The sequence below is a fragment of the Populus nigra genome, chromosome 12, assembly GCF_951802175.1.
Source record: "Populus nigra chromosome 12, ddPopNigr1.1, whole genome shotgun sequence".
Classification (NCBI taxonomy): domain Eukaryota; kingdom Viridiplantae; phylum Streptophyta; class Magnoliopsida; order Malpighiales; family Salicaceae; genus Populus; species Populus nigra.
The window spans coordinates 10,132,776-10,156,680 of record NC_084863.1 but is presented as its reverse complement, the minus strand read 5'-3'; the positions used below and the strand labels follow the sequence as shown (position 1 = coordinate 10,156,680).

The 23,905-nt window shown below is 33.7% G+C and overlaps 2 protein-coding genes across 4 annotated transcripts; both read right to left on the bottom strand.

Moving 5' to 3' along the window:
- Positions 1 to 1,687: 1,687 nt before the first annotated feature.
- LOC133669804 (uncharacterized) lies at positions 1,688 to 9,012 on the bottom strand. 3 transcript variants are annotated; one of them, XM_062090104.1, is made up of 11 exons: positions 8,879 to 9,012; positions 7,602 to 7,681; positions 6,734 to 6,919; positions 6,523 to 6,634; positions 6,415 to 6,448; positions 5,768 to 5,805; positions 5,625 to 5,659; positions 5,387 to 5,539; positions 2,704 to 5,225; positions 2,438 to 2,524; positions 1,688 to 2,280 (listed from the first exon to the last, which is right to left on the bottom strand). In XM_062090104.1, exons 2-11 carry the CDS (start codon positions 7,670 to 7,672, stop codon positions 2,213 to 2,215), a joined length of 3,306 nt encoding a protein of 1,101 aa, XP_061946088.1. In that variant the 5' UTR covers positions 7,673 to 7,681; positions 8,879 to 9,012; the 3' UTR covers positions 1,688 to 2,212. The 3 variants fall into 3 exon arrangements, with proteins under 3 accessions (XP_061946088.1, XP_061946089.1, XP_061946087.1); XM_062090105.1 differs by lacking the exon at positions 8,879 to 9,012 and adding an exon at positions 8,234 to 8,824 and having other exon boundaries at positions 1,688 to 2,253; XM_062090103.1 differs by lacking the exon at positions 8,879 to 9,012 and adding an exon at positions 8,234 to 8,823.
- A 9,761-nt stretch (positions 9,013 to 18,773) lies between these two features.
- LOC133669254 (uncharacterized) lies at positions 18,774 to 23,215 on the bottom strand. The gene is made up of 9 exons (XM_062089315.1): positions 23,077 to 23,215; positions 22,719 to 22,975; positions 20,949 to 21,096; positions 20,700 to 20,850; positions 20,407 to 20,532; positions 20,216 to 20,296; positions 19,635 to 19,827; positions 19,292 to 19,562; positions 18,774 to 19,184 (listed from the first exon to the last, which is right to left on the bottom strand). The coding sequence occupies exons 2-9, from the start codon at positions 22,929 to 22,931 to the stop codon at positions 18,946 to 18,948; spliced, it is 1,422 nt and encodes a 473-aa protein (XP_061945299.1). The 5' UTR covers positions 22,932 to 22,975; positions 23,077 to 23,215; the 3' UTR covers positions 18,774 to 18,945.
- Between the last annotated feature and the right edge of the window lie 690 nt (positions 23,216 to 23,905).

The window sequence follows — 23,905 nt, the reverse complement described above, 5'->3', positions numbered from 1 at the left end:
AACAGACCTGCACATAAAAAAGCCATAGGAGTCAAATGGGTTTGTAGAACTAAGTTCAATGTTGACGGTTCTATAAACAAACACAAAGCAAGGCTTGTTGTCAAAGGATATGCTCAGATGTTTGGGGTAGATTTCTCTGAAACCTTTGCTCCGGTTGCTAGGCTTGATATTGTAAGAATGTTGCTTGCTCTTGCTGCTCAAAATAGCTGGACTATACATCAAATGGATGTCAAATTTGCTTTCTTAAATGGATATTTAAAGGATGAAATATTTGTGGAGCAACCTAAAGGTTTTGTCATTCAAGGAGAAGAGGAGAAAGTATATCTACTAAAAAAGGCTCTTTATGGTTTAAAGCAAGCACCAAGGGCTTGGTACAACAGGATTGATGCACATTTGTTAGACTTAGGCTTTACAAAAAGTCTAAGTGAATTTACACTCTATCTCAGAAAAGTCAATGATGAATTACTTGTGGTTTCTTTTTATGTAGATGACTTACTTGTAACAAAAAGTAGCATGAAGCAGATTGATATGTTCAAAAGAGAAATGAAGAATGTTTTTGAGATGACTGACTTGGGAAAGATGACATTCTTTCTCGGCATGGAAGTTCAACAAAAGCATAATGAAATCTTCATATGCCAGCAAAAATATGCCAAAAAGATTTTAAAGAAGTTCAACATGGAAGAGTGCAAATCAACAGCAACACCAATGAATCAAAAGGAGAAATTTTGCAAAGAAGATGGAGTTGTAAAGATTGATAAAACACTCTACAGAACCTTAATAGGATGCTTGATGTATCTTACTGCAACAAGACCCGACATTATGAATGCTACAAGTATACTTTCAAGGTATATGCATTGTGCAAGTGAAACTCATTTTCAAGCAGCAAAAAGAATTGTCAGATACATCAAGGGAACAATTGACTATGGATTGAAGTTTTGTCAAGTAAAAAACTTCATATTTCATGGTTATTCTGACAATGATTGGGCCAACTGTGTTGATGACATGAAGAGCACTTCAGGTTATTGTTTTAGCTTTGGTTCTGTTATTTTTTCGTGGAGCTCTAAGAAGCAAGAAGTCAAAGCTCAATCCACAGCAGAGGCAGAGTATGTTGCTGCTACTGCTGCCGTGAATCAGGCTATTTGGATTAGAAAATTGATGGCTGATCTGCAGATGGAGCAAAAGGAAAGCACACAGATATTTGTAGACAATCAAATTGCAATTTCAATTGCAAAAAGTCCTGTGTTTCATGGCAAAACAAAACACTTTAAACTGAAACTCTATTTCTTAAGAGAAGTTCAAAGAGAAGGTGAAATACAGCTGATCTACTGCAAAACAGAAAATCAAAATGTTGATATTCTAACCAAGCCACTTCCTCAAGCTAAGTATGAATTTTTTAGACAAAAACTTGAAGTCTGCAGCTTCAGAGCCAAAGAGAAGTGTTGAATTGATGATGCCTTAGAAGTTGCTGATGTTGAGTCTGCTAATGTGGAGTCTGATATAAGTTTTAGATTTAATAAAACACTTGTTATTTTGAATTTGTCAAGTTCTGTTAGAATTGACACAATCCTTTTTATTTTGTCATTAACAGCAGCAGATTGTGTTGCTTGTTACTTGCATTTAAGCTTTTCTTTTGTTGTTTAAATATGTGCTGGTATGATAAATAAATGTGTGAAGTTTTCAGAAGAAATGTGATAATTGCTAGCCTTTGCATTTCATTCTGTTAAAATCCAATAAGTGAAAAAATAATACAGCCAAACAAATAGGTCTGTTGTTAATGGATTCATTAGCGTTTGACATCCTCGCAAGAATCCGTATGTTCTGCAGAATACTGATACAGATACTAGACATCTGTTGTTAATGGATTCAATATCATAAAATGAATTGAATTAATAATACAGCCAAACAAATCGGTCAGTTGTTAATGGATTCTTTGGCGTTTAACATCCTCCACAGGCACAGAGTTTGTAAAATGCAAGAATCCGTATGTTCTGCAGAATACTAATACTGATACTAGACATCTGTTCGATATGCAATACCCTTGGTCAGTGTAACATGCGGAAACACAAGGATGGTCCAGCCCTCTGAAATGCGTGCAGAACCATACAGGAACTGTGAGTGAAGATGAAGGAAATTTTTCCCAGAAGCCAAGCGTAGCCTTGTATGTGGATTCTAGGAGGAAACAAATGACTGATATTTTACATTCATCCCAATATCAATGGAACTTGGTCTCATTTGGTTTGCTGCCCCTAAACGCTGAAAGAGAGAAGAATGACCTTGTTGCTGAGACAAGAATATTAGAGGACGTCAAAGTCTACTTAAATTCACCACTAAAGAAAGTGAGGAGAGAGACAAAAAAAAAAGACTATAAATTACTCTAGCGTACATGCAAGGAGGAAAAGCCAATAAAGAACACAGCACAGAGAACATGGATAACAACCTTTAGTTGTAGAGGCTGCAGTTGAGAAATGACCCTTATGCAACTGATGCGAACTCTGGGCATTGAATTTGCTTATGTTTGATTGAGCTGCAACCAGAATATTCGATGCATGTTATATGTAGCATTTTGGTTTTTTTTTTATTGCCGGTAAATTAAGCATGCAAGAGGAGGAAAGAAAAGATCACTTCTAAAATATCCAGCTTTTATTGAGAAAACAAAAACAAAAACAAAAACAAAAATAAGCTAAAGCCTGGAAGCAAAAGTACCCAATGGAAGTTCGTGAGCTTTCAAATTTCTGTCATATCCTTCAAAGAAAGAACTCTGTTGCTTCCCATGGTCATTCGAATGACGGGCTGCCTTTCTCTGTAGATTGTCAGTGTTTCTCTTATTGATAGCTTTGGATTCCTCACCATCATCTTCTCCTTCAGAAAAAACATATGGGCTAGACCAACCTGTCATATTTGCATCTCCTTTACTCTTCCGAGCAAACTTCAAAAGCCTCTTCAACCCTTTGGGAGCATCTTTTTGATATACCACTGCAGGAGGATTTTCAGCATTTCCCCACTCGACAGTATCAGGTTCACTATTCTTGTCTTCTTGCAGCATCTGTGAAAGAGAATGACGAACACCTTGACTAGGCAATCCTACAGGTGCAACAAGGACTGGAGAGCTATGTTGAGTTGTGTCATCATTCGTGCTAGGCAGATTCTGTTGCTCTTCTATTTCCACCCATGCACGAGGGGAGATAACTGAATCTTCATGGAACTGGAAATTTGCCGAAGATTGAACCACATATTTGAAGCTATCATCTGCATCAGTGACAAGCTCGTTGAAGTTCTCCATCTCACCAGAATTCTGATGGCCATTTTCCACAGTTTCCAACTCCGTAGCAGCATCAAAATGACTCGCTGGCACATCATCCTGATCTTCATGCTCGCTAATCTGGACAGAAGCATTAACAACCACCTCATTCTCTTTAGTCACTTTCTCTTTAGTTTCTGACTTATTCCCACAGTTTACAGAAGACTCCAGCAGCTGGGAAGCTCTTGTCTTTTTCACAATGGGAGGGCCACTTCTAGATCCCTTGCGGAGGAAGGGTTTCAATTCCACTGGCACTACACTGCTTTTTTTGGTAACCTTATTATAGAAACTAGGCTTCGATGGAACGACATCAGAACAATCTTCAGCAACTGCAGCAACTTTTGTTTTTTTTGTTTTTCCACTTTTCATTACAGTTTGCTGCATCTTCTCTTTTACTCCCTTCAACCTCCTGTCAGCTTCAGTTCTTGTTTCCTTCACATTTCTGTGCTGTGGCTGGGATCTTTCAACTTTAGGATTTGATCGAGGAAGTGATGTTGTAGACTGGGGTTTCCGACTTCTTGGTGTGGCACCAGCAGATGAGATCCCATAAGGAGTTTTTGATAGAGATGATAATGGTTCTCTGATTGGTGGTGTTGATGGCCATGATTTACGATTGGCAGGCAAGTTCAATGTTTTAGATGAAACCTTTTCTATGACAGAAGATTTTGGGCTGTCTTTTCTGAGATTTGCAGGTTGAGATGGATTCTTGATAGATTTTTGGGCTCTGCTTGGCAGATGCTTCTTACCAACATCCTCTACATCTACCGCAGCTATTTCAGCTTTCCTCCCATCAAGAATTTGCTGCATCACTCTAAATTCCGCTTCTTTTTCTGCTCTCTTTTCAGCATTCTCTCCTTGAAGTTTCCTATCCCTCTTCTCCTTGTAGTGATCATAAAATCCACCCCTCTGCTCAGAAGGGATATTTTGGTTTTTGACAGTTTTAGGCTTTTGGGTTTTCACAGGCTGGCTTTCCATCATTTTCATCAACATCTGGTTCAGTTCTGCTTCCTTTTGTCGACTCAATTCCACCGAGTCTGGTGTCCTTCCATTTCTTTCCTTTCCATGTGCAGCATTAGCATCTGTTTCAAAATCCACTACATGCTGTCCCTTTTCTTCCCATCTTTCCAACTCTCCATCAGCTTCAGCAGTATCAACAGGATTTTGACATCCTGATGTAATATCAGACTCTAATTTTTCTTGGATCAAATTCTTCGAGATTTCTTTATCTGCAATATCATTGCAAGGCAGAGGAACAGAGTCTTCAGAACTAAGTTCTTGTTGGCAGAGACTGGAACATTCTGCGACACCAGAACTCCATCTTCTTAAAACAGCTTTATTTGTACAAAGAGAAATGTTCGACGATGAGCTCTTTTTTTGGGCATTTATGCTTGGATCCTTTAGTCTTCTTTCAAAAAGACTGATTGCATCTTGAACACTCATTCTTCGGACATTACTCTCAGGTTTCTTATTGGATTGTTCTGATCCTTCATCCTCCCTACTAATTTCAGCTTCATCTCTATGAGATGATGTCCTTTCTCTGTTAGGATAAAAATTGAGGCTCTTAATTGTTAGTGCAGCTGCCCTGTGTGATCCAGCTCTCCCAATTTGAACCCTCCGCATTGGGGATGCTGACCTTCTGGGTGCTGCTGATCTTGAAATAGCTCGACTTCTTTCTGCAGATTTTTTATTTTGATCACTAGAGTCTGAAGACTCCTCACTGTCAATTGAGCTCTGTCGCTCAACCTGGGCAGCCTTGGCTGGTGAAACACCATATTTTACAGGTAGTATTGAATATATCGGTCTTGAAATTGGAGTATCTTCATCCACCTTACTTACTTTGTCAATTGTTGATGAATTTTTGTCATCATTTAGAAGTACAGCTGCCTCACCCTTTTGGCTCAATTCTAAGATTTTGCATAAAGAATTCCTGATACATACCAGATGAAATCTAGAGTCAGAAATATAATATTCTATACATTTAAAAACTAAAGTAAACATTATAAGTAAGGTGAGGCTGCAACTATAATTTTTTTTTAAAACTACGAATTTAGATCACCAATGCACAATTTGTTTTTGTGGGTGACTTACTTAAGAACTGTTGCGCCAAAATATTCACAAAACTCTACTAAATAAGTGATTTCTTTACAGGAGCAGATGTCACCAAAAGCGCAGTTTAGGGCTGTAGCCAATTCTCTTTTTAATGCTGTAAGCCTCAGATCCATAGCTCGCAGTAATTCATTCCTGGAAATATAGTCATTAATAGCTTAGAGGATATGCAACCAATATGGAAGAAAATTGGAAAAAACAAGCACTCAGAAGAACTTACTTTGATGTATCTGATAATGCAATTTTCACTTCAGCCTAAATAGGTCCAAACAGCCTATTTTAGTTGTTATAACATTTAATATAACCTAATCCAATTTACAAATAAGAGAGAGCTCATAAAGACAGAAAGGTAAAAGTAATTACTTTGAGTGTTGGTTCTGTCTCAATTGAGTCATTTCCATCTGTCATATAAGGAAAGATACACAATAAACATTTGATAAAAACTGAACTCAGAAGATCTCAGCAGATTCAATACAAGCACCACATTGTTCTAAGCCAATATGTCCATAAAGCACAATAGCTAACTACTACTAACATGACAACAGAAGTCGACTTGTATGCTTGAACTTCCTATGATGCAAACATTATATATTTTTTCAAACATAAATATGGCATGAATTGGAATCACCTGTGAAAACAAGTTTAGTTCATGGAGACCATATTGTTTACGATTTTAGATGAGAAAGGGCATCTCTTGTTTTTGATGGAGGTGGAGTGACCAGCCAGAGTCAATGAGTATTTAAAAAGCATCAAGTTGATGACTATATCTCGCACATTTTATACTTCCTTGTAACTCACTGCTTATAAAACAACTTTATGACTATAATTTTGCTACAGATGAAGTGATAAAAACCATATAGCATCTTAACTGATTCATTTCAGGAATTCCTTTGTTAGTAATGGAAAATTACCAGTACAAATATTGGATCATATTTAATAAAACTCTACTTTCTAGAATCATGAGTAACAATAACAAGTATCTACTTTCCATGTTTCTTTAAAAAACTTACCTGTTTCCCCACTTTGAGAACGATCCTGATGCCCCTGACAACATCATTTTTTTTGTTAACAAGACACTGTAGACAATATAATATCACAAAAGAAAGGGTACAACTGACCTGAGCATATAAAGAAAGATGAAATTTTCTGGCTTCCTCCAATTGAGAAATCTCACCCTCGATAGTCATGCTGGTATTCACTAAATCAGGCGAGCCAGCAAGTTGCAGGAATCTGACAAAATTACAAGTGTTTTAGTAACAGGAGAAGCAAGCACCCACATTTGCAATAAAAATCAACAGAAAGCAAGATGCACATCTAAATTACAAGAACCTGTTCAAAGTTGATTTTGTGAACCATGGTACATTGCTGAGTTCTCCTGTTACTTGTAGTTTGAAGATAGCATTAGATCCTTTAGCATACATTTTATGTACTTCAGGCAAATGTGGCAAGATTTGCTCCAGTAGACCAACAGCTAATTTCTCGACTTCATCATCACCACAAACAAATATCTCATACCTAAAATAACAGTGGGCATGTTAGAGAAGTTCACCACCAACCAAGATTTACCAAAAAAAAAAACATGGAAAAAACTGAAAAGAAATGCCTCTATATACTTAGTGATGAGAGTAATATCTATCAAATTTGAAGGATAAATGCAATCAATGGCGCCAAGCTTAGGAAGCAGGAGAGAGCTAACTAACAAAGGAAACTAGAACCATGAATGCTTTCACCACCTTCCACCTAAAAAAATGAAAAATTTTAGCTCAACACTGCCCCCCGCCCCCTAAAGAGCCTGGATCCATTCAAAAATTGCAGATCTCCTTAATTAGTAAACCATAATCATATTTATTTCATGCACGAAAGTGCTAGCATAGCATTTTATACCTCTTAAATATTGACAGGACATTAATCAATATTTGTACTTCTTATATGGGATTTTTTGAAGGATAATCTTAGATATAAAGTAGTTCCATTTCTCAATGAGTCGACATTTGTGCCCCCTACTTTGACTTTTTTTTTTTATGAAATGGTTGTTCTTGAAGCAAAGCCATGCACCAGAACTGGGAAATCATTTTTGGCCATTGAGCTGAAGAAAAAATTGGCCCGTGTAGCAGATCAGTTTAAATTATTTAACTGTTCAATAATATAAAGCATCTAGGCCAAAATGCTTAAACTATGTTTTAAGGGGGGGACTAACCTGTTTTTGGTTGGAAAAATCTGAATGGTAGCATAATCCAAAGGTGCGTCAGCATCTATTCCACTGGCCATCCCAACAACCTAAAAGGAAAGGAGAGTTTATCTTTGCAGAGAACAGGAGATCAAACTCACATCATGCAATGCTTCAACTTACTTTAAAATGTTCAGGTATAACCATTACTTTAACAAGCATAAATTTTAAAATATAAAATGAGTGTTTGCTATGGTTCTAACAATATGCACATCAATGAAACGAGAGTTCTGGATCCTCTGTTATATCGACTGCCAGTTATATTTATTGACGAATACCAAAACTGAAGGCTGGCAACACAGCAAGCTTAAAGAAAAGAACAAGGGAAAGGAGGTGCAAGAACAAGAAGAAGGATCAAAAATAGTTAAAGCTCGGGAAATTATTGCAAGGATGATGGAAGTGAACAAGAAAGAAAAAAATACGTTACCCAATAAAATTATGAATTGGGTTAATCAGATTGTTAAAACACTCAACCGAACAGAGATAATAAACACAGATGTAGAACCCAAATTAAAATGATACAATATGAACTATTCACAGCAGACATATAAAAATGAATGTTGCTGTAGTTAAGGAGAGGGGAAAAAAAAGATGTTCAGTACTTGCATAGAGCGTGTCAAGAAATAAAAGTGACGTGGAATCCAATATGTTTGTCAGTGAAGGATTGTTTCCATTCCAACTTCATCATCTACTTGCAAAAATGCTCTCAACCCCCAAGAACAAAATTCAAAATACTTAAATCAGATTCAGCACTCATTGATACAGAGACTTGAGGCTGGTTGAGCAAGAAATAACCCAGAAGATATATATATATAAAGATTTGGCAAACCAAAACAAGTGATGGGTGCAATTATAACAGAAGAAGACTAAGATTTGTTAACATATTTGATTTTGAGCCGGCATTATTAAGAGAAAACAAAGTTTCTTTTACTAGAAAAATAAGCATTGAAGCCAGCCAGCCAGATCTAGGCAATGACATGCCTATCCTACCCTAGACAACTGAAGAAGAGAAAGAAAAGAGCAAAAGTTGAAAATAGAAAAGCAGAGCCATCAAAGCCAATCTGCACCGACAGAGAATTTTACAGTAAAGGCAAGAATCACTTAAAAACTAGAGAGAAGTCGAGTGCCACAACAATGCATAGAGATAGAGTAGTAGGAGGTGTAATGGGGAAGAGAAGGAACCACCAACCGAAAAGAAAAGGACCCATAGGAGTAGAAATGAAAAGGAAAGCAAGAAGTTAACTCACCTTGAATGGAGAAGAGACAAGACAAAGGGATGAGACCAAAATCTCAGTTAAAGGTTTAGATAGCAAGTACGAGGAGAAGATATCTTGATGGAGGAGCCTCGCTCAAGAATCATGTCATGTGTGGCTTTTCTTTACTCTTTATTATTCCATTTCCAATCTTAAAGAGATATAAATAAAAAATAAAAAATAAAAAATTTTCAGTGTGATTATAATTATTTTTTAAATAATTTTTTGTGTTAAAATATATTAAAATAATATTTTTTTATTTTTTAAAAATTATTTTTAAAATTAGCATGTCAAAACGATTCAAAATATATAAAAAAACTTTTAATTTTGTGGGAATGCGGTTTGCACCGCGTTCTCAAACAGCGAACACATATTCATTATTCACTACGGCTATATCCTCGGATTAGTATTCTTTCTCTATTTTTTTATTATTATTACTATTAACGTAAGTGTTTGTATCAGCTTGTGTATACCTCAATTAATCACATGAGCTCTGAAGTTAAGGACTGTGTAAACCTCCAGTAACCCTGAAGGGACTCGAACTCATAACCATTAGAAAGCAAACCTAATGTCTGACCAGTTAAGCTACCCTTAAAGGTTACTCGGATTAGTATTCTTTTCAGTAGAGTGAAATGACACATGTAATCTTCAAGAATAAAAAAATGATTTGCCTTCTATTCAAGGGCATATGGATATTTTCATAGAGTGGTTTGTTTAAGGGTATTTTTGTATTTTTAATATTTTAAAAAAACAGTAAAACAACAAAAATAGTTTCGAACAGGGATATATAGGAATTTTTATTCTTAATATATATAGTAGAATTATACATGTACCCTTAGATCTAAAAAATTTAATTCATTGGGATCAGGGGTATTATGATCTTTTGCTCTTGATTTTTCTGTTAATTGTTAGTTTGATAGAGGGTTGTAGTGTAATTTAATATTAAAATAATATTTTTTATTTTGAAAAAGTTACTAGCTGGCACATTGAAGCCGCTGCGTACTTTGAGCGGCATGTGCGGCGGCTCCTAGTAGTAAAAATTAGCTTTCTGCCCTAACATTTGATACCTCCTCGTCTTTTCTTTCATAGTTAGTGGTGTGTGTAGTCAAAATATAACTGGTTTATCGTTGATGACATTTTCTTTCTTTTCTTCCCTTTGATTCTCTCTCCTATCCCCATAAAAGAATGATAATCCTCATTGTTATTAGTATTTTAAATTCAATTCTTTTAGTATTTTGGTCATTTTTTCTCGTGTAAAAGGTCTTTTTTATTTTCAATCTAACCCTTAATTTCTAATTTGTATATATAATATTTTTTTGATTTGGTCATTTCTTTCTCATTTTTTCAAAGTTTTTATTACTTTAAATTTTATCATTTAAATCAAATTTATGATTTTTTTTGTGTTTTTCAATAATAATAATAATAATGATTTCAATTTGATTCTTTTTTTTTATTATTATTTCTTTTGTTTTTCCTTTTGTCAAGGATTTTATAGTTCTTAATTATATATTTCAAATCAAGTTCAAGGTTTTTATTTTTTTTCAATAATAATAATAGAAATATTGTTAATAATAATAGTTATCATAACTTAATTTTTGAATTTTCAAATAAATAAATAACAAAAAAAATGAATGAATATAAAAATATTTTGAGAATTGAGTTAAGACAATACAAATTGAAAATTCGAGGATTGATAAGGATGAAATTATAAATTTGGGAGTCAATTTGATAAGAATGATTTAATTAATTGATGCAATCAAGGGTTTAATTGAAACAAATCAAAGTTTGGGGCTGATTTGGGTTGAAATTGCAAGGAATTAAAGTCCAATGACCAAAATGAATAGGGGGGTTAATTGATTTTTCCAAGGATAATTTTAAAAAAATTAAAAGTTAAAGAGTTTTTTAAGGACTGAATTGATTAAATTGGAAACCAAGGACTGTTTTGTAAATGACGCCAAAATCCAGGGGTTCATTTGCAATTGATCCAGGGGTAAAATTAAATGTCAGAACTTCAGGGGGCAAGTTGAAATTAGCCATATCAGTCAGGTTAAAACGGCGTCGTTTCATGAAACTACTATTCATCACCCTCTTCCTCATCCAGGGAAGGCCAATTCAGAAGCTGCTCCAAATCATGGGTCATGTCCCACACGATGCATTACAAACTCCCCAGTTTTTCCTCAAGCACGCATGGACGGACGTGACTCCCAAGATCATTATCCACGTTCTCTGGCTTTATAAAAGCCAGAGAAAGAACGACACGGGGGGGGGGGGGGAAGAAGCATTAACAGACGAAAAAAGAGGGGGAACACAGAGACAAAAGAGGTAAACGAAAAAAAAAACCAGACGAAAACACAGAAATAAGAACAACATAGAGAGAGACAGAACAAGAAAACACACACAAGAGAGAGGAAGAAGAAAAACAATAAAAAAGAAACAGAAGGAAGATCTGGTGATTGATTCACCCGATCCAACCAAAGAAAAAGAAACGAAAGAACTTTTTTTTTCTTTACAAAAGGAGGCAAACCATCATCTTCTTCAACCTCAGCATTGTTCAGACTTCAGAGAGAAGGAAACGTAGCCAAAGCAGAGCTCCCAGGCTGAGACAGAAACGAAGAAGTTTGCTGGGAGTGAAAGCTTTGACGGAACGTGAAAAGTGTATCCTGTAAATTAATTTTTAAATTTTCATTTGTTTTTCGTAATTAGAAAAATTGATGAATAAAAAATATTTTTTAATAAAAAAATTTTAGCTTAATTTTCAAAAAAAAAAATATTTTAGATGGAAAATACTTTTTAGAAACTGTGAAAAAATTAAAAATATCATATTATTTGCTGATTATATCAAATTTGGTTCTTAAACTTTTAATTACTATGTATATTTTGTTTTGTATTTTTTTTTCAATTCATCCCTTAGAATTTGATTTTTATATTAATTTTGGTCCTCATTTTATAATTGTTATTTGTTTTTCCCTTATTATTTTTTAATTAAAAATTTTTATCTATCAAATTTGGTTATCATTTTTTTAATTGTTACTTATTTTATTTGAAGTAATTTATGAAATGGTAATTATTATTATTATTTTAATTTCTTCATCTTTTAATTTTTTTATTTGTTAGATTTGATCTTTATTATTTTTATTTTTATTTATTTTATTTGAGATAATTTATGAAATTATATATATTTTTTAATTTTATTCTCATTCAACCTTTTAATTTGTAAGGTTTGTTCTTCGTTATTTTAATAAACTTGAAAAAAATAAAACAGTAATAAGTTATTTTTCAGGTCATTTTCCATGACATAACCAAACACTGAAAAATATTTTTCAATTTATTTTCCATTACACTATCAAACATCGGAAAATAATTAACTTTCTCGGAATTCACTTTCCAAAAAAAAACTATTTTCTAGCAAACAAACGGGACCTTAATTCACTCCTTGTGTAGAAAGCAATTGTTCACGCCTTTCAAATTTAATTACTCCCCTCCTGTAGCAAGCATGCGTGCAGTCCTGCCCGCTTGATAGACTGGGCCAACTGGGTCCAGACCAGCCATACAAAAAAAAATCAGAAAATAGTTGAAACCGGACTAGGCCTGGACCTCAGCCCAGCCAGCTCAATTTTTTTGGACCAGAGGTTTGTTTTGCAAAACACACCCTTCTATCTTACCTTTTTTATTCCATCCCATTTTGTTTTGATATCTAGCCAATTAGACTTTTCTGGATATCAGAAAATTCCAGAAAAAATCAGGAATCTTTTTATTTATTTATTTACGAGTCCTTCACACTTTATTTTTGATGATATGTGTGTGTGTGAGCGCGTGCGTGCGTGCTTTCAATTCATTTTATTGGTTTATTCACTAGTGCTACAGTCAGGCCATATATTTTTTTGCTACGTAATATTTATCAACGTCAAAGTTGGAAGTATCCATAGTCGAATATTCACTGACGCTAGAGTCAGAAATATTATAACAAAACTATTAAAAACAAAACAAACTCTTAGTAATTTAAGATAAAATTAGCAATCCAGTCTACCTCAGGTAAGATGCCTAAGGGATGATAATATCTTTCTTTTTGCGTAACCAGTCTTGTACTATAGAATCAATGTTGACCAGTTAGGGTTCCTAGTGATCATAATACTAGGTGACAACTCCTTAAATAAGATTTTTTTTTTCTATCTAAGAACTAGATGCTAAATATCTGTTTTTTTCCACAAATTTGATTTTTAAAGGTCGCCGCGATGTTGGGTGCGACAATAGTAGTAGTAGTAATGTTGATGATGCTAATAAAATAATAATAATAATAATAATAATAATAACAATAATGTTAGTTAGGAAAATAGTGATGATAATAATAATAATAGTAGTGGTGGTAAAAATAAAAATATTAATGAAAATAAAAATATTATTATTGATGATGATGATGATGATGATGATAATGGTGGTGGTGGTGGCAAAAATAAAAATAGTAATGAAAAAAATAATATTATTGATCATAATATTAATAATGATAATGATAATAATAATAATAATAATAATAATAATGGTGATGATAGTAATGATGATGATATTAATAGTGATGATAATGGTGGTAATAGTAATATTAATAATATTGTGCTAAAATGATAATGATAGTGGTGAAAGTAATAATTATAATGATAATGGTAATAATAATAAAAAGTATGGTTATAATATTAGTAATAATGATATTAGTAGTAGTAGTAGTAAAAAATATATTCTTGACGTATTTGCATTATTTTTAGCATTTTTAGTGTCTTCTCAAAAGAATTCATAATTCTAAGAATTTTTTTTCAATGCATTCAACTTTTAATGTGTAATTTTCAAAATCATTAATTAATTTTTTTCAATGTCTTTTTCAAAAAAAATCAAAATGCAAAAAATAAAAAATATATATAAAAGAAATGTTTAAGGGGACTAAACATGAAAAAAATGAGGGGCTAAAGTAAATTTAGGTTGCTTGGGTACCAAGCAATTAAAGGGAAGAAAACAATTTTTTTTACCTATAAATAATGAAGGAATCTCACACAAAAAAGGAGAGGGAGGAAAAAAAACAGTTAAGGAAAATAAAAAACAAAAAAAACTTTTCCCACATTCTCTCTGCCACTCACTCACAAAATACCTTAACCCTTTTTTTAAACACATTTGCCAGCAACCACTGGTAATTCCTACCATAACCATCAGATCTAGCTCTCTAAGCTCTCAACCATCCATCCAAGTGAGCCCACCAAACTTACTACACACTCAACCATCCATCCAGCCATACACAAAAAAAGAAACAAAAAACACCTCTCTACCGCCTTCCTTCACTGTTTCGACCAAGAGCAACCTTGTCTCCTCCATAGACCACCGCATTAATCACTTATCATAAACTGTCTACACCTCTTACTTCATCGTTTCTAAAAAACCCCCGAAATCTCTACTATGACCTCCATTAATTAAAGAGTAACAGCGTTATCTTCTCCTTCCATCAGTGGCGTCCTTGACAACGTATCATCACCAAAGATCCAACAACTAGAACCAGTGCAACCAGACCTATCCTCAATCAAAGATCCACTCTCCTCCATTACTGAAACCAACAAGCCACCAATGACCCCTCTCAAGTAGCAGCCTTCTACACCAACAACTTACGATAACCATCGCAAAGCCACACCACCTTTCCAATAGACCTATAATAGTCCATCATAAATGAGAACATTAGATGAAAATGTAGTAAGGAAGGAAACAGAAACAAATGTGATGAAAAAAAAGAGAGGGGAAGAAAAAAATCTTCAATCAAGCAGATCTCCTCCCTCGGAGGGCCCTTTGCCTCACCGCCGGTCCAAAGGTGAAGAGAAGACGAAAGAGCATCAGATCCACCAGCTCACTCACCTCTAAAAGTGGTGGCGCGTGAATCCACCTGCCGGTAATGGTGATGGCACATGGACACACGCGCTAGTACTATTTTAGCACTCTTCATGCTTGATTTTAGTATTCCCCAGACACGACGAACACCTCTAAAGGTCAATCCATAAACTCAAATTATTGTTTTTGAAAAAATTGCTAAAATACTATGAAATTTGAGGCAATGTTTATTGTTGTGTATAATTTTAGACTCTTTGACATTTATTTGGTTTGATGTGTGTTTTCATTTTGAAATGATTTTATCATTTTATGGTCGATTTTGAGTTTAATTTCTTAGAATCATGATTGCTAATTGAATGTTAATTCTTGATTCATGATTTGTGCTTGGGCTTATGTTGATTTATTTGAGTTGACATGCAATTTGAATATAATTCATGAAGTTAACAAGACTTGATGTTTGGTTTCTTGGTATTGTTGTTGTTTTTTAATTGTTAAGTGATTGAATAAATAGTTTGCATGGAGTTGATTTCGTGGTCAAAATAGCTTGATTAAAACGCATTTGTATGCTTTTGCCTGACAAGCCCCAAATGGTTTTCAAGAATTTTGAAAAAACTTGGGGATTATTTTAAAATTATTTGTGGGTCCCTCGTGTTTTTTCCAACAACTTTGCCTAATACTAGGTTGTAGATTTACACTGTAAGATATGAATCCGATATTAAAAATACCTGATTTTTATTTGAAATTTCAAAAAATTAAAAAATTTGAAAAATTCCTCATTTGAAAAAATACAAAAATATTTTTTTATTTCTGTGCATATGATCAAATTCTAAAGATTCTTCAGGTATATTTTCTAAAGAAAAAAAATGCATTTTTATTATGTTTTAAAAATATCAAAATGGATATCGTAATTGGTTTATGATTATTCATTAGCATTTGATCAAAATTTCAAAAATCCCCCAAAACTTAATTTGTTTAATTAATATTTGGGTATGAATTTTACAATTTAATGCATACTTCAGGCTTTAAATTAAATGAATTAATAGCAATAAAAATTAGAAATTAGTTATAGACTTTGATATTTGAGGGTATAAAATTACATTGTAAAGTATAGCTTCAAGTATTAAAAATACAAAGTAGAAAATAAAAGCGATGCTATGATCTGAGCTTTAAACAGTTAGGATTTATTCCAATAAAGTAAAGATTTTCTCACGAAGAGAGATCTATCTTGAACCTTAGATGAGACCAATAAATGGAAATATGACTTATAATAACAATCAATCAACAATGCAACTTATCTTAGATAGGGTGCGCTAGAGTGATGCGTTTTCTCCTTGTATAATGAGTCCCCTTACCTAAATTCTCGCAGACCATAGGTTTTTTTTAGTAACTATGATACTAGGTGGTGACTCCCTCAAATCATAACTTTATGATTAAATTCAAAATCTCCTTTGATTTAGGAGGCAAGCCTGTCATTCAACGTTGTGCACGCCACGACAATAATGACCATAATAATTATAGCCATAATACTAACAGTGATGATGATAGTTGTAATGATTGTGAAAATAGTAATAATACTAACATGACTGCTACTATTATTACTAATAATGATAATGCTAGCAATAATTATGATGATGATGATGGTAAGAATTTTAATATTAATAGTGTTAATAATAGTGATTATATTACTTGTTAATAATAGTAGTAATAGTTGTTTTGATCCTTATTATTTGAATTACTATTTTTTTAAATCCATTTATATGATTGTTTTTTTTTCTTTCAATTTCATACTTTAATATTTAAGTTTTTAGAAATTAGACTTTATGATTTTTCTAGATTGAATATTTTAGGTCTAATGACTCGAGTCACATATTTAAAAAGTTAACATATTTTTTTTAAAAAAAACTTTATAATTCTCTTTATTTTTATATTGAGTTATTCCAGTCATCTAATATAGATTTTGAGTTTGATAAGATATCCTGTGTTGACTTAACTCTAATTAGTGTTTTTAAATATTTATTGTGACTGATTTTTTATATTATTTTTAATCTCATTCCAATGATTTTTTTTTTATAGAAAAATAGTTTGCTCAGAAGCGAAGCGCGGAACCAAGACTAGTTGCTTCTATACAGGGGAGCCCACATCAAGAAGGAAAAGATTTAAACAAAAATAGTTGCTCTTCTATACTAGGTGGGACTCACATCAAGACGGAAAAGATTTAAACAAAAATTAAGCAATTTTTTTTATGTTAACTTAAAAATTTTTAAATATAAAATAAAATTAAAAAAATAAAAGTTATTGACTATTCTAGATCAATTATTTTGGTGTTTTGAATTAAAAAATAGATAATACACATGACACCAATAAAGTCTGAGAAATATAGTTCAACTGATTAGTTTTAAATTTGTTTTCTAAAGGTTAGTAATTCGAATCTTACAAATTTTAGGATCACTGAAAAGTTATATAGTCGTTAACTTCAGGATCCATAGAAATAATTGAAATACGCGTACACTAGCTTGCACATCCACATTAATAATAATAAAAAATAAAAATAAAAATAAAGCCCGGCACCCTTAAACCACTACTCCATTTTAAACCACTACTCCATTTCTATGAAAGGTAAATAGCAGCGTATCTTTTATTTTTCATAGGCAAAAATACTAAAAGAGAGACCGAGAGGGTTGATTGCTTACGAATCAAATTAATAATGATCTCGTGTTATGGTAATGCTTTTTTAAAATATATTTTTCATGAAAATGTATAATTTTTTATTTTTTTTAACTTTATTTTGAATATTATTATATTAAAATAATTTTAAAATATAATTTAAAAAAAAAACATCATCACAAAAACAAAACGATGCTACTGACGAGGCGTGATGCCACTCTCTCCCCTCCTCTCCTCTGCGTACTTCCACTTTTAAATTATGTATTATTTAAAGTTTCACATGACTGCAAACTCTCCTTTTCAGGCACCACTTGTTTCTCTTTTTAGACACGGTTTATTTTTGTGGTATAATTTTTTTTAAAAAATTAATTTTTTAATATTATTTTAATGTTTTAATAATAAAATAAATTTTTAAAAATAAAAAATATTATATTACTACATTTCAAAATAAAAAATACTTTAAAAAACTTCATTACTATAATCAACCAAATCCCAGCTGCATAGTTTTTTCTTTTTTACAAAGTTTTAAAAGTCAGCACACAGAAAAACACAACTTGAAAAACATAATTACTACCTCTCTGGTATAACAAAAAGGTGTGTTTTTAATTATAGTAGGGATGACAATTTAAAATATTTTTTATTTAAAAATATATTAATTTTTTTTATTTTTTAAAAATTATTTTTAATACGAACAACTCAAAACGATTTGAAATCATAATTTTTTTTCAGTTTAAACAAAAATATTATTTTAAAAATTTTAAAAAATATGATTTGCACCGCATTCCTAAACCCACCATAAAATTCTCTCAACCACAAACCTTGTTCTGTCTAAACATTGTTTCTCTTAACCACTCCAGGTCGCGAGTCCTCTCCATGGAGTTGGCCAAATACAAAACATGTCCGAGTCGTTCATGAATCAATAAAACTAACTTCGCTCGCAACCCTCTTTTGTTTCATAAACTGGACTAGCTACCCTGTTCTTCCACGGCAGAAAACATAACGACGTTCCTCCTCAAATGTAGGAAACAAGAGAGAATTATAATACGAGGAGGTTAGGAAATCGTAAAGCATTCCCTCTTCTCCATGGTTATGCTTTCCTTCCAATCCATGTGAAATGCATAGTAAACTAGCCTTGCCTCTTCATACACCACCTGACCTAAACTAAACTACATGTTTGTGGTGATCAGAAAGAACTTCATGCGGTCCCACCACTCCAACAATGACCCACCCACCCTCCCTCCCTTGGACGCTTATTTCAAAACTTCCAGCATTCACTGCTCCAGACCTACTAATGAGACATTTGAAAACAATGGGGTTGCAGAAAACGAATGCTATGAGAGAACCATGAAGTGCAATGGGGAGTGGGAAGCTCTCGAGGGAAACAGACACAAGGAAATCAATTTCCAAAACCAAAAAGAAAAATGACATGGTACAAGTGTGGTAAATGTTACAGTTTCAGGGAACTCTCACATCCAGGCAGCATGCTCATTCAACCATCTGATTAAACATTAACAACCTTAAGCAAACAAGGATTTGTCAAAAAATCAGTTAGACCACACATGAACTAGACCAAGCCTATTGCCTGTATAGATCTCATTGCGCTCTTCATCATAGAAGAGAGCAGTGATGTCTTCCAAAGCTTCTGCGGCTGTGCTTCTCACTGTGGAGGCACACATGTGCTTCTTTGAACTCTGACTGCATTCATTCACATTTGGGAAGCTGTTGCCTGCCTTTATTTTAGCAAGACATTTCCCAGTCAAGATATTGCTGATATTGATGGATCCTGCGGCATACGGATACAAATATTGTTGAGCGGCGTTCATTTTTTCTTTATTTCAAGAACTCGGTATCAATATCATTTATTTTGTGTGGAAACTTTGAACAACTTACCATTGCCTTCAGACAAGGGATCGTCAGAATCAGCCTTGCAGTAAGAAATTATAAGATCCTGATCACTTGTGATGTGAATATTATTAGTGTTGCAATCAGGATGCCACAAAAGGTGATCCTCAAAAGAAGTTACAAGCTCTCCTCGGAAGTTCCAAACAGCCACAGTTCGATTTCTAAATGTCAGGAATAGCTGGTTTTCATAGAGAAATATAAATGCTGATGGTGTCATAAACTCAGTTCTGCTAACTTCTATTAGCTGAAAGTCGCGGACCTACATGGCATAGAAATCAGATTATTGTGTATGGATGAAGAAATATTTGAAGATAACAACAGTGATCCTTACATCAAGAATCTGGAGATTTTCATTTTCTTGCTTGACAAGAAGCTTCTCATTGAACTGTTCAATGAAATCCACCTTCTTATTCCGATGAAGGAGATGATTGAAAGATTTGAGAACAGTGCCATCCTCTATTGAAAGAATCTCAAGAGGAACACAGCCACCACTTTTAGTTAAAATCAACAACATGATCCCTGGACTGCAGAGAAAAAAACAAAAAGCAAACCAGAGAAACTCTAAGCTCGTGGGAAACAAGGTGAACAGTTCATAGAAATTAAACTTGTGCACATGCATTATTAAACCTGACGACTAATCTCAAAGAAACAACACTAGACATTCAGAATCATGAAGTGCATAGCAGTCCCTGAGTTACAATGTATGTGTATAATCTATTAATCTCAAAGAAACTGTAAGCTCATTCATGCAGCAATCCCAACCACTCTTTTTGAACATTTTCATTGAACAGTTTAATCTATTAGTCTCAAAGAAAAATGTATGAGTTTGCGCTCGTGTAACTGCACATTATCGTGCACTTGAGAACATGGTGCTGAGCACATGAAAAGCTGCAAGAATGTAAAGGAACATACCTGATCTTAATCTCTTGAACATTTTTGTTTGCTATCGAGTATAACATTGTGTAATTTTTTAGGTCAAACACCTTGTATATACTGATGAAGGAAGGGAAGATAAAGGGGAAATGAAAAGTCAAATTGAGAAGAAGCTACTAGGGTAATAATAATAATTTCAATTGAATATAACCATATGATGGAGTAGTTACCTATCCTGTGCAGAATATGTAAGTACTTTACTGTTTACATCATCAAACTCTACAAAACCAGGCCATTTCAGTGACTCAGACTCAAAAAGAGCAAAGCCAGCATCTGGCTGACCCCTTTGTATGTATCTGGAACATAAAGCATTATTAGTAATAAAAGTGATGGGATAAATACATGGAAACCACTAAATCTACAAGCTCTTATTTCCTCCTGGTTTATACATATTTTTTGGAGGTGGGAGGTGAGGTTGGAAGGGGGATGAGAGGCAAAGACATGTGTAAGAAGATTCACATACTCAATCCTTGTGCTTCTACATTTCAAGGAACTGAAATTGTCTGAGGCATAAACTGAAACTGTGATGAGTGAATCGTTGTTTTTATTATAAAACAAGCTTCGTATAACTTCATCAGGAGTGACATTCAAAAAGCATATCCTTTGGTTGGTCTCTGCATCCAACAATAGGAACACATTAAAACCCCTCCATCCCACTTTTTTATGCAAATAAAATCTAGGATCAGAACTGAAGTGGAAAGATGAGCAATACCTCGGCTAAATGCTGCACAGACACCAGACTGTGCAAGAGCAAACACCATGTCACGAGCTGCTATGATCTCAATAATCTTTGATCTCTTTCTTAAAAATGGCAGTACCATGGTACAGTGACCTTTTGGATCATGAGTATCATATTCCTCCTATTCATGGATCACATCCCACAGCAGAAAGAAGGAACATAAACAATATGAAGCAGAATGCAGTGCATATGAAAATAACTGTTGAGGAGACATATATAGGAGAAATATTATTTGCAAAATAGTAGATCATGCTTGTAGTGCCCTACTTACCACCAGAAATTAAAGTTAGTTTATTTCCCAGCTTCACTATGATTAAGCATCATTATATAGAAATGCAGTATGGCTAACAATAAGCCATCTAAAGGTATTTTTTTTATTAGCAAGAGTGAGAATACCTTTATATTCATGAAAAGCAATAATGGATACATGTAAGGAGTCTAACACCATCACTATCAACTAGCAAAAGAAGAACTTTCCTCTTCAAAAACCAAGCAACAAAGTTGGGATTCTGTGAAAACGCAATGTTAAGATTTGTATCAAGAACCGGCCAAACAAGTTGATCGAAGAGTATTCCATAGCTAGTTAGTCCAGCAACATCCTTAGTTCTTTCCCTTAGCCTTGGCTGAGGCATAATTGTTTGGTTACCAGTTAAATTATTACATTCAGTTAATTTGTGAAACCACAAGCAAGCAGCTTCCAAGTAGGCAAGCAGAATTACTCATCGCAAGCCCTCAAAGGTTGGGCTAGAAAATTCTAATTTAGAAGTTCTAGTTTCAAATCACACTGGGAAGATGACACAAGCAAGTAGATTTCCAAGTAGGCAAGAAAAATTACTTCATCACAAACCCTCAAGCACGTCAGCAAAGGTTTGAACAAGGAAGTTCTAATTTAGAAGTTCTAGTTTCAATTGCACTCAAATGGTAGGGGGTTTATTGAAGAGGGGAGGTGTCAAGGATTTCCTCTACCCTTCTTCCTGAATACCTGCAGATTCCAATCCCGCCTACATTTAACACTCTTTATTGAATTTCTGGCTTTTTATGAAATTTATCTCCAATTAAAAGTTTTGAACTCCAAATATTGTCAATTGCTAGGCTGTATAACAAGAAGTGAAAGGCAAAGAGATTGGCACTGTCATGTCAATGCTTAGAGCAAATTTTAATCCACCTTCATCAAACAAGAAACTACCAAAACTGAAACTAAACTCTAGAGATAATACCACATGCATCACTCACAATCTCCATTCATATAGCTTTTGGCAACCCAAATCAAGAATTCGCTAGACCACTGTGTCCTCACTGCAACAATCTGCCAAGATTAATATCACTAGCAACACCTAACAGTATTGCCACTATACTTCTTGGTGCTTATAATGTTATTGGTATATAGCTCAAAGGAATCTAGCACCCACAAGACGCTAATAAATATGAATGCGACGAACCACTTAATTATCCCTCAAAACAAGAACTTTAAGAAAACATATGTTAAAGAACAAATACCCTATACTAATTTAACCTCATGTCCATTCTAACTTTGATCGATAAAACCCATTAACAACCATAGATTTCTTGCTTAAATATAAAATTTTTATCATGAAAATGATTAACACAGATGCAGCAGAAACAATAGACACATTGTGAAAACACCCTTAAACAAGAACAGGCAAATCAATAATCAAAACCCAAGATTTCCACAGGAAAAAAAACGGAAAAGACAAATTTAGGAAACCAAAGCCAAAAGGGTACCTGTAACCGGATGTTTCTAAAACGTTCTTGGGCATCAGTCATAGTAAAGGTACGGTCGCGCTTAGAACAAATTTCCCTTCGCTGAAGCTTCTTGACACTGTTAACAAACCCATCTCCTCCGCCAAAACCCCTTCCCCGTTTCCTCGCCACCACTCTTTTCCCATTACACGGCCTCGGACTAGCCGTTATCCTCCTCCCTCCTCCTCCATCCATTTCTGCCACCCCCTCCCTCCACCTAAACAAAAACTATACTTTTGCTAAAAAAAAACCAATTTTAGCACATATCCATCTCCTGTTTTCCACTCTAAAGCTTAATAATCACCCAGAAAAACAAAAATCCACAAAGAACGATTCTTACGCTGTTGCTAAGCTAGAAGAAACCTGAAATGCTTGTTTTGTTTTGTTTAGTACTTCTAGTGCTTGTTGCGCGAGTTTCCCAGGTGAGTTCGATTTCGATCTGTTTTCAAAAAAATCACAAACAAACTTTAAATTTCTGTTAAGTAAAATGTTTACTTGGGCTTTGGACAGCTATTATACCCTTGTATTGTTTTTCAACTTAGGAGTTGGATTTTATAATTGGGCTCAAAACCCATATTATTTCTGGCGTCTGTTAAGGTGAATTTGCATGTCAAAATGGTTCAAAAATGGCATTAACAAGAAAAAATAGTAGAAAATTATAAAATAAAAGTGTGGATAACTAAAATAAATCGAAAACACTTTTTTGAAGGTTTTTTCTTTTTTTCTTTTTGAAATATACTTTGAAATTAAAAATTAAAATTGGATTGTGGCAAGATTTTATAGATAAACCCATGAAAAAAAATGATTAGATTATTTAATGCCATTATTGAACCACACCAAAAGTAATTCAATCAATAATTTACCAATACTCATACATACATACATACATACATATATTTGCATTAAGTTTTATAACTTGTTTATAAAACTCATTAAGGGTTTGGCCCATATTAAAAAAGTTCATTAGGCGAAGCCTTTTAAAACCCATCTCTGTTTTTAAAACAATCATGTCAAAAATATTTTGTTATTCACTTTAGATATTTAAAGAAAATGGACTCAACATGGGCCATTACCTTGGAAATTAAGAGGAGTAGCCTATTCTTTTAATTTTAAATGAAACTAAGTATTAGAAATGTCTAAGTCTAATTTTCACCAAGTAAATTAGGAGT

Coding starts and splice junctions, on each gene's coding strand:
- LOC133669804 (XM_062090103.1), bottom strand. Junction 5,660..5,767: donor AGACAGAACCAACACTCAAA/GTAATTACTTTT, acceptor GGACCTATTTAG/GCTGAAGTGAAAATTGCATT. Junction 5,540..5,624: donor GCATTATCAGATACATCAAA/GTAAGTTCTTCT, acceptor CTATATTTCCAG/GAATGAATTACTGCGAGCTA.
- LOC133669254 (XM_062089315.1), bottom strand. CDS start 22,931: ATGGATGGAGGAGGAGGGAGGAGGATAACGGCTAGTCCGAGGCCGTGT. Junction 20,533..20,699: donor TGTAGAAGCACAAGGATTGA/GTATGTGAATCT, acceptor TTTATGTTCCAG/ATACATACAAAGGGGTCAGC. Junction 20,297..20,406: donor ACATATTCTGCACAGGATAG/GTAACTACTCCA, acceptor TTCCTTCATCAG/TATATACAAGGTGTTTGACC.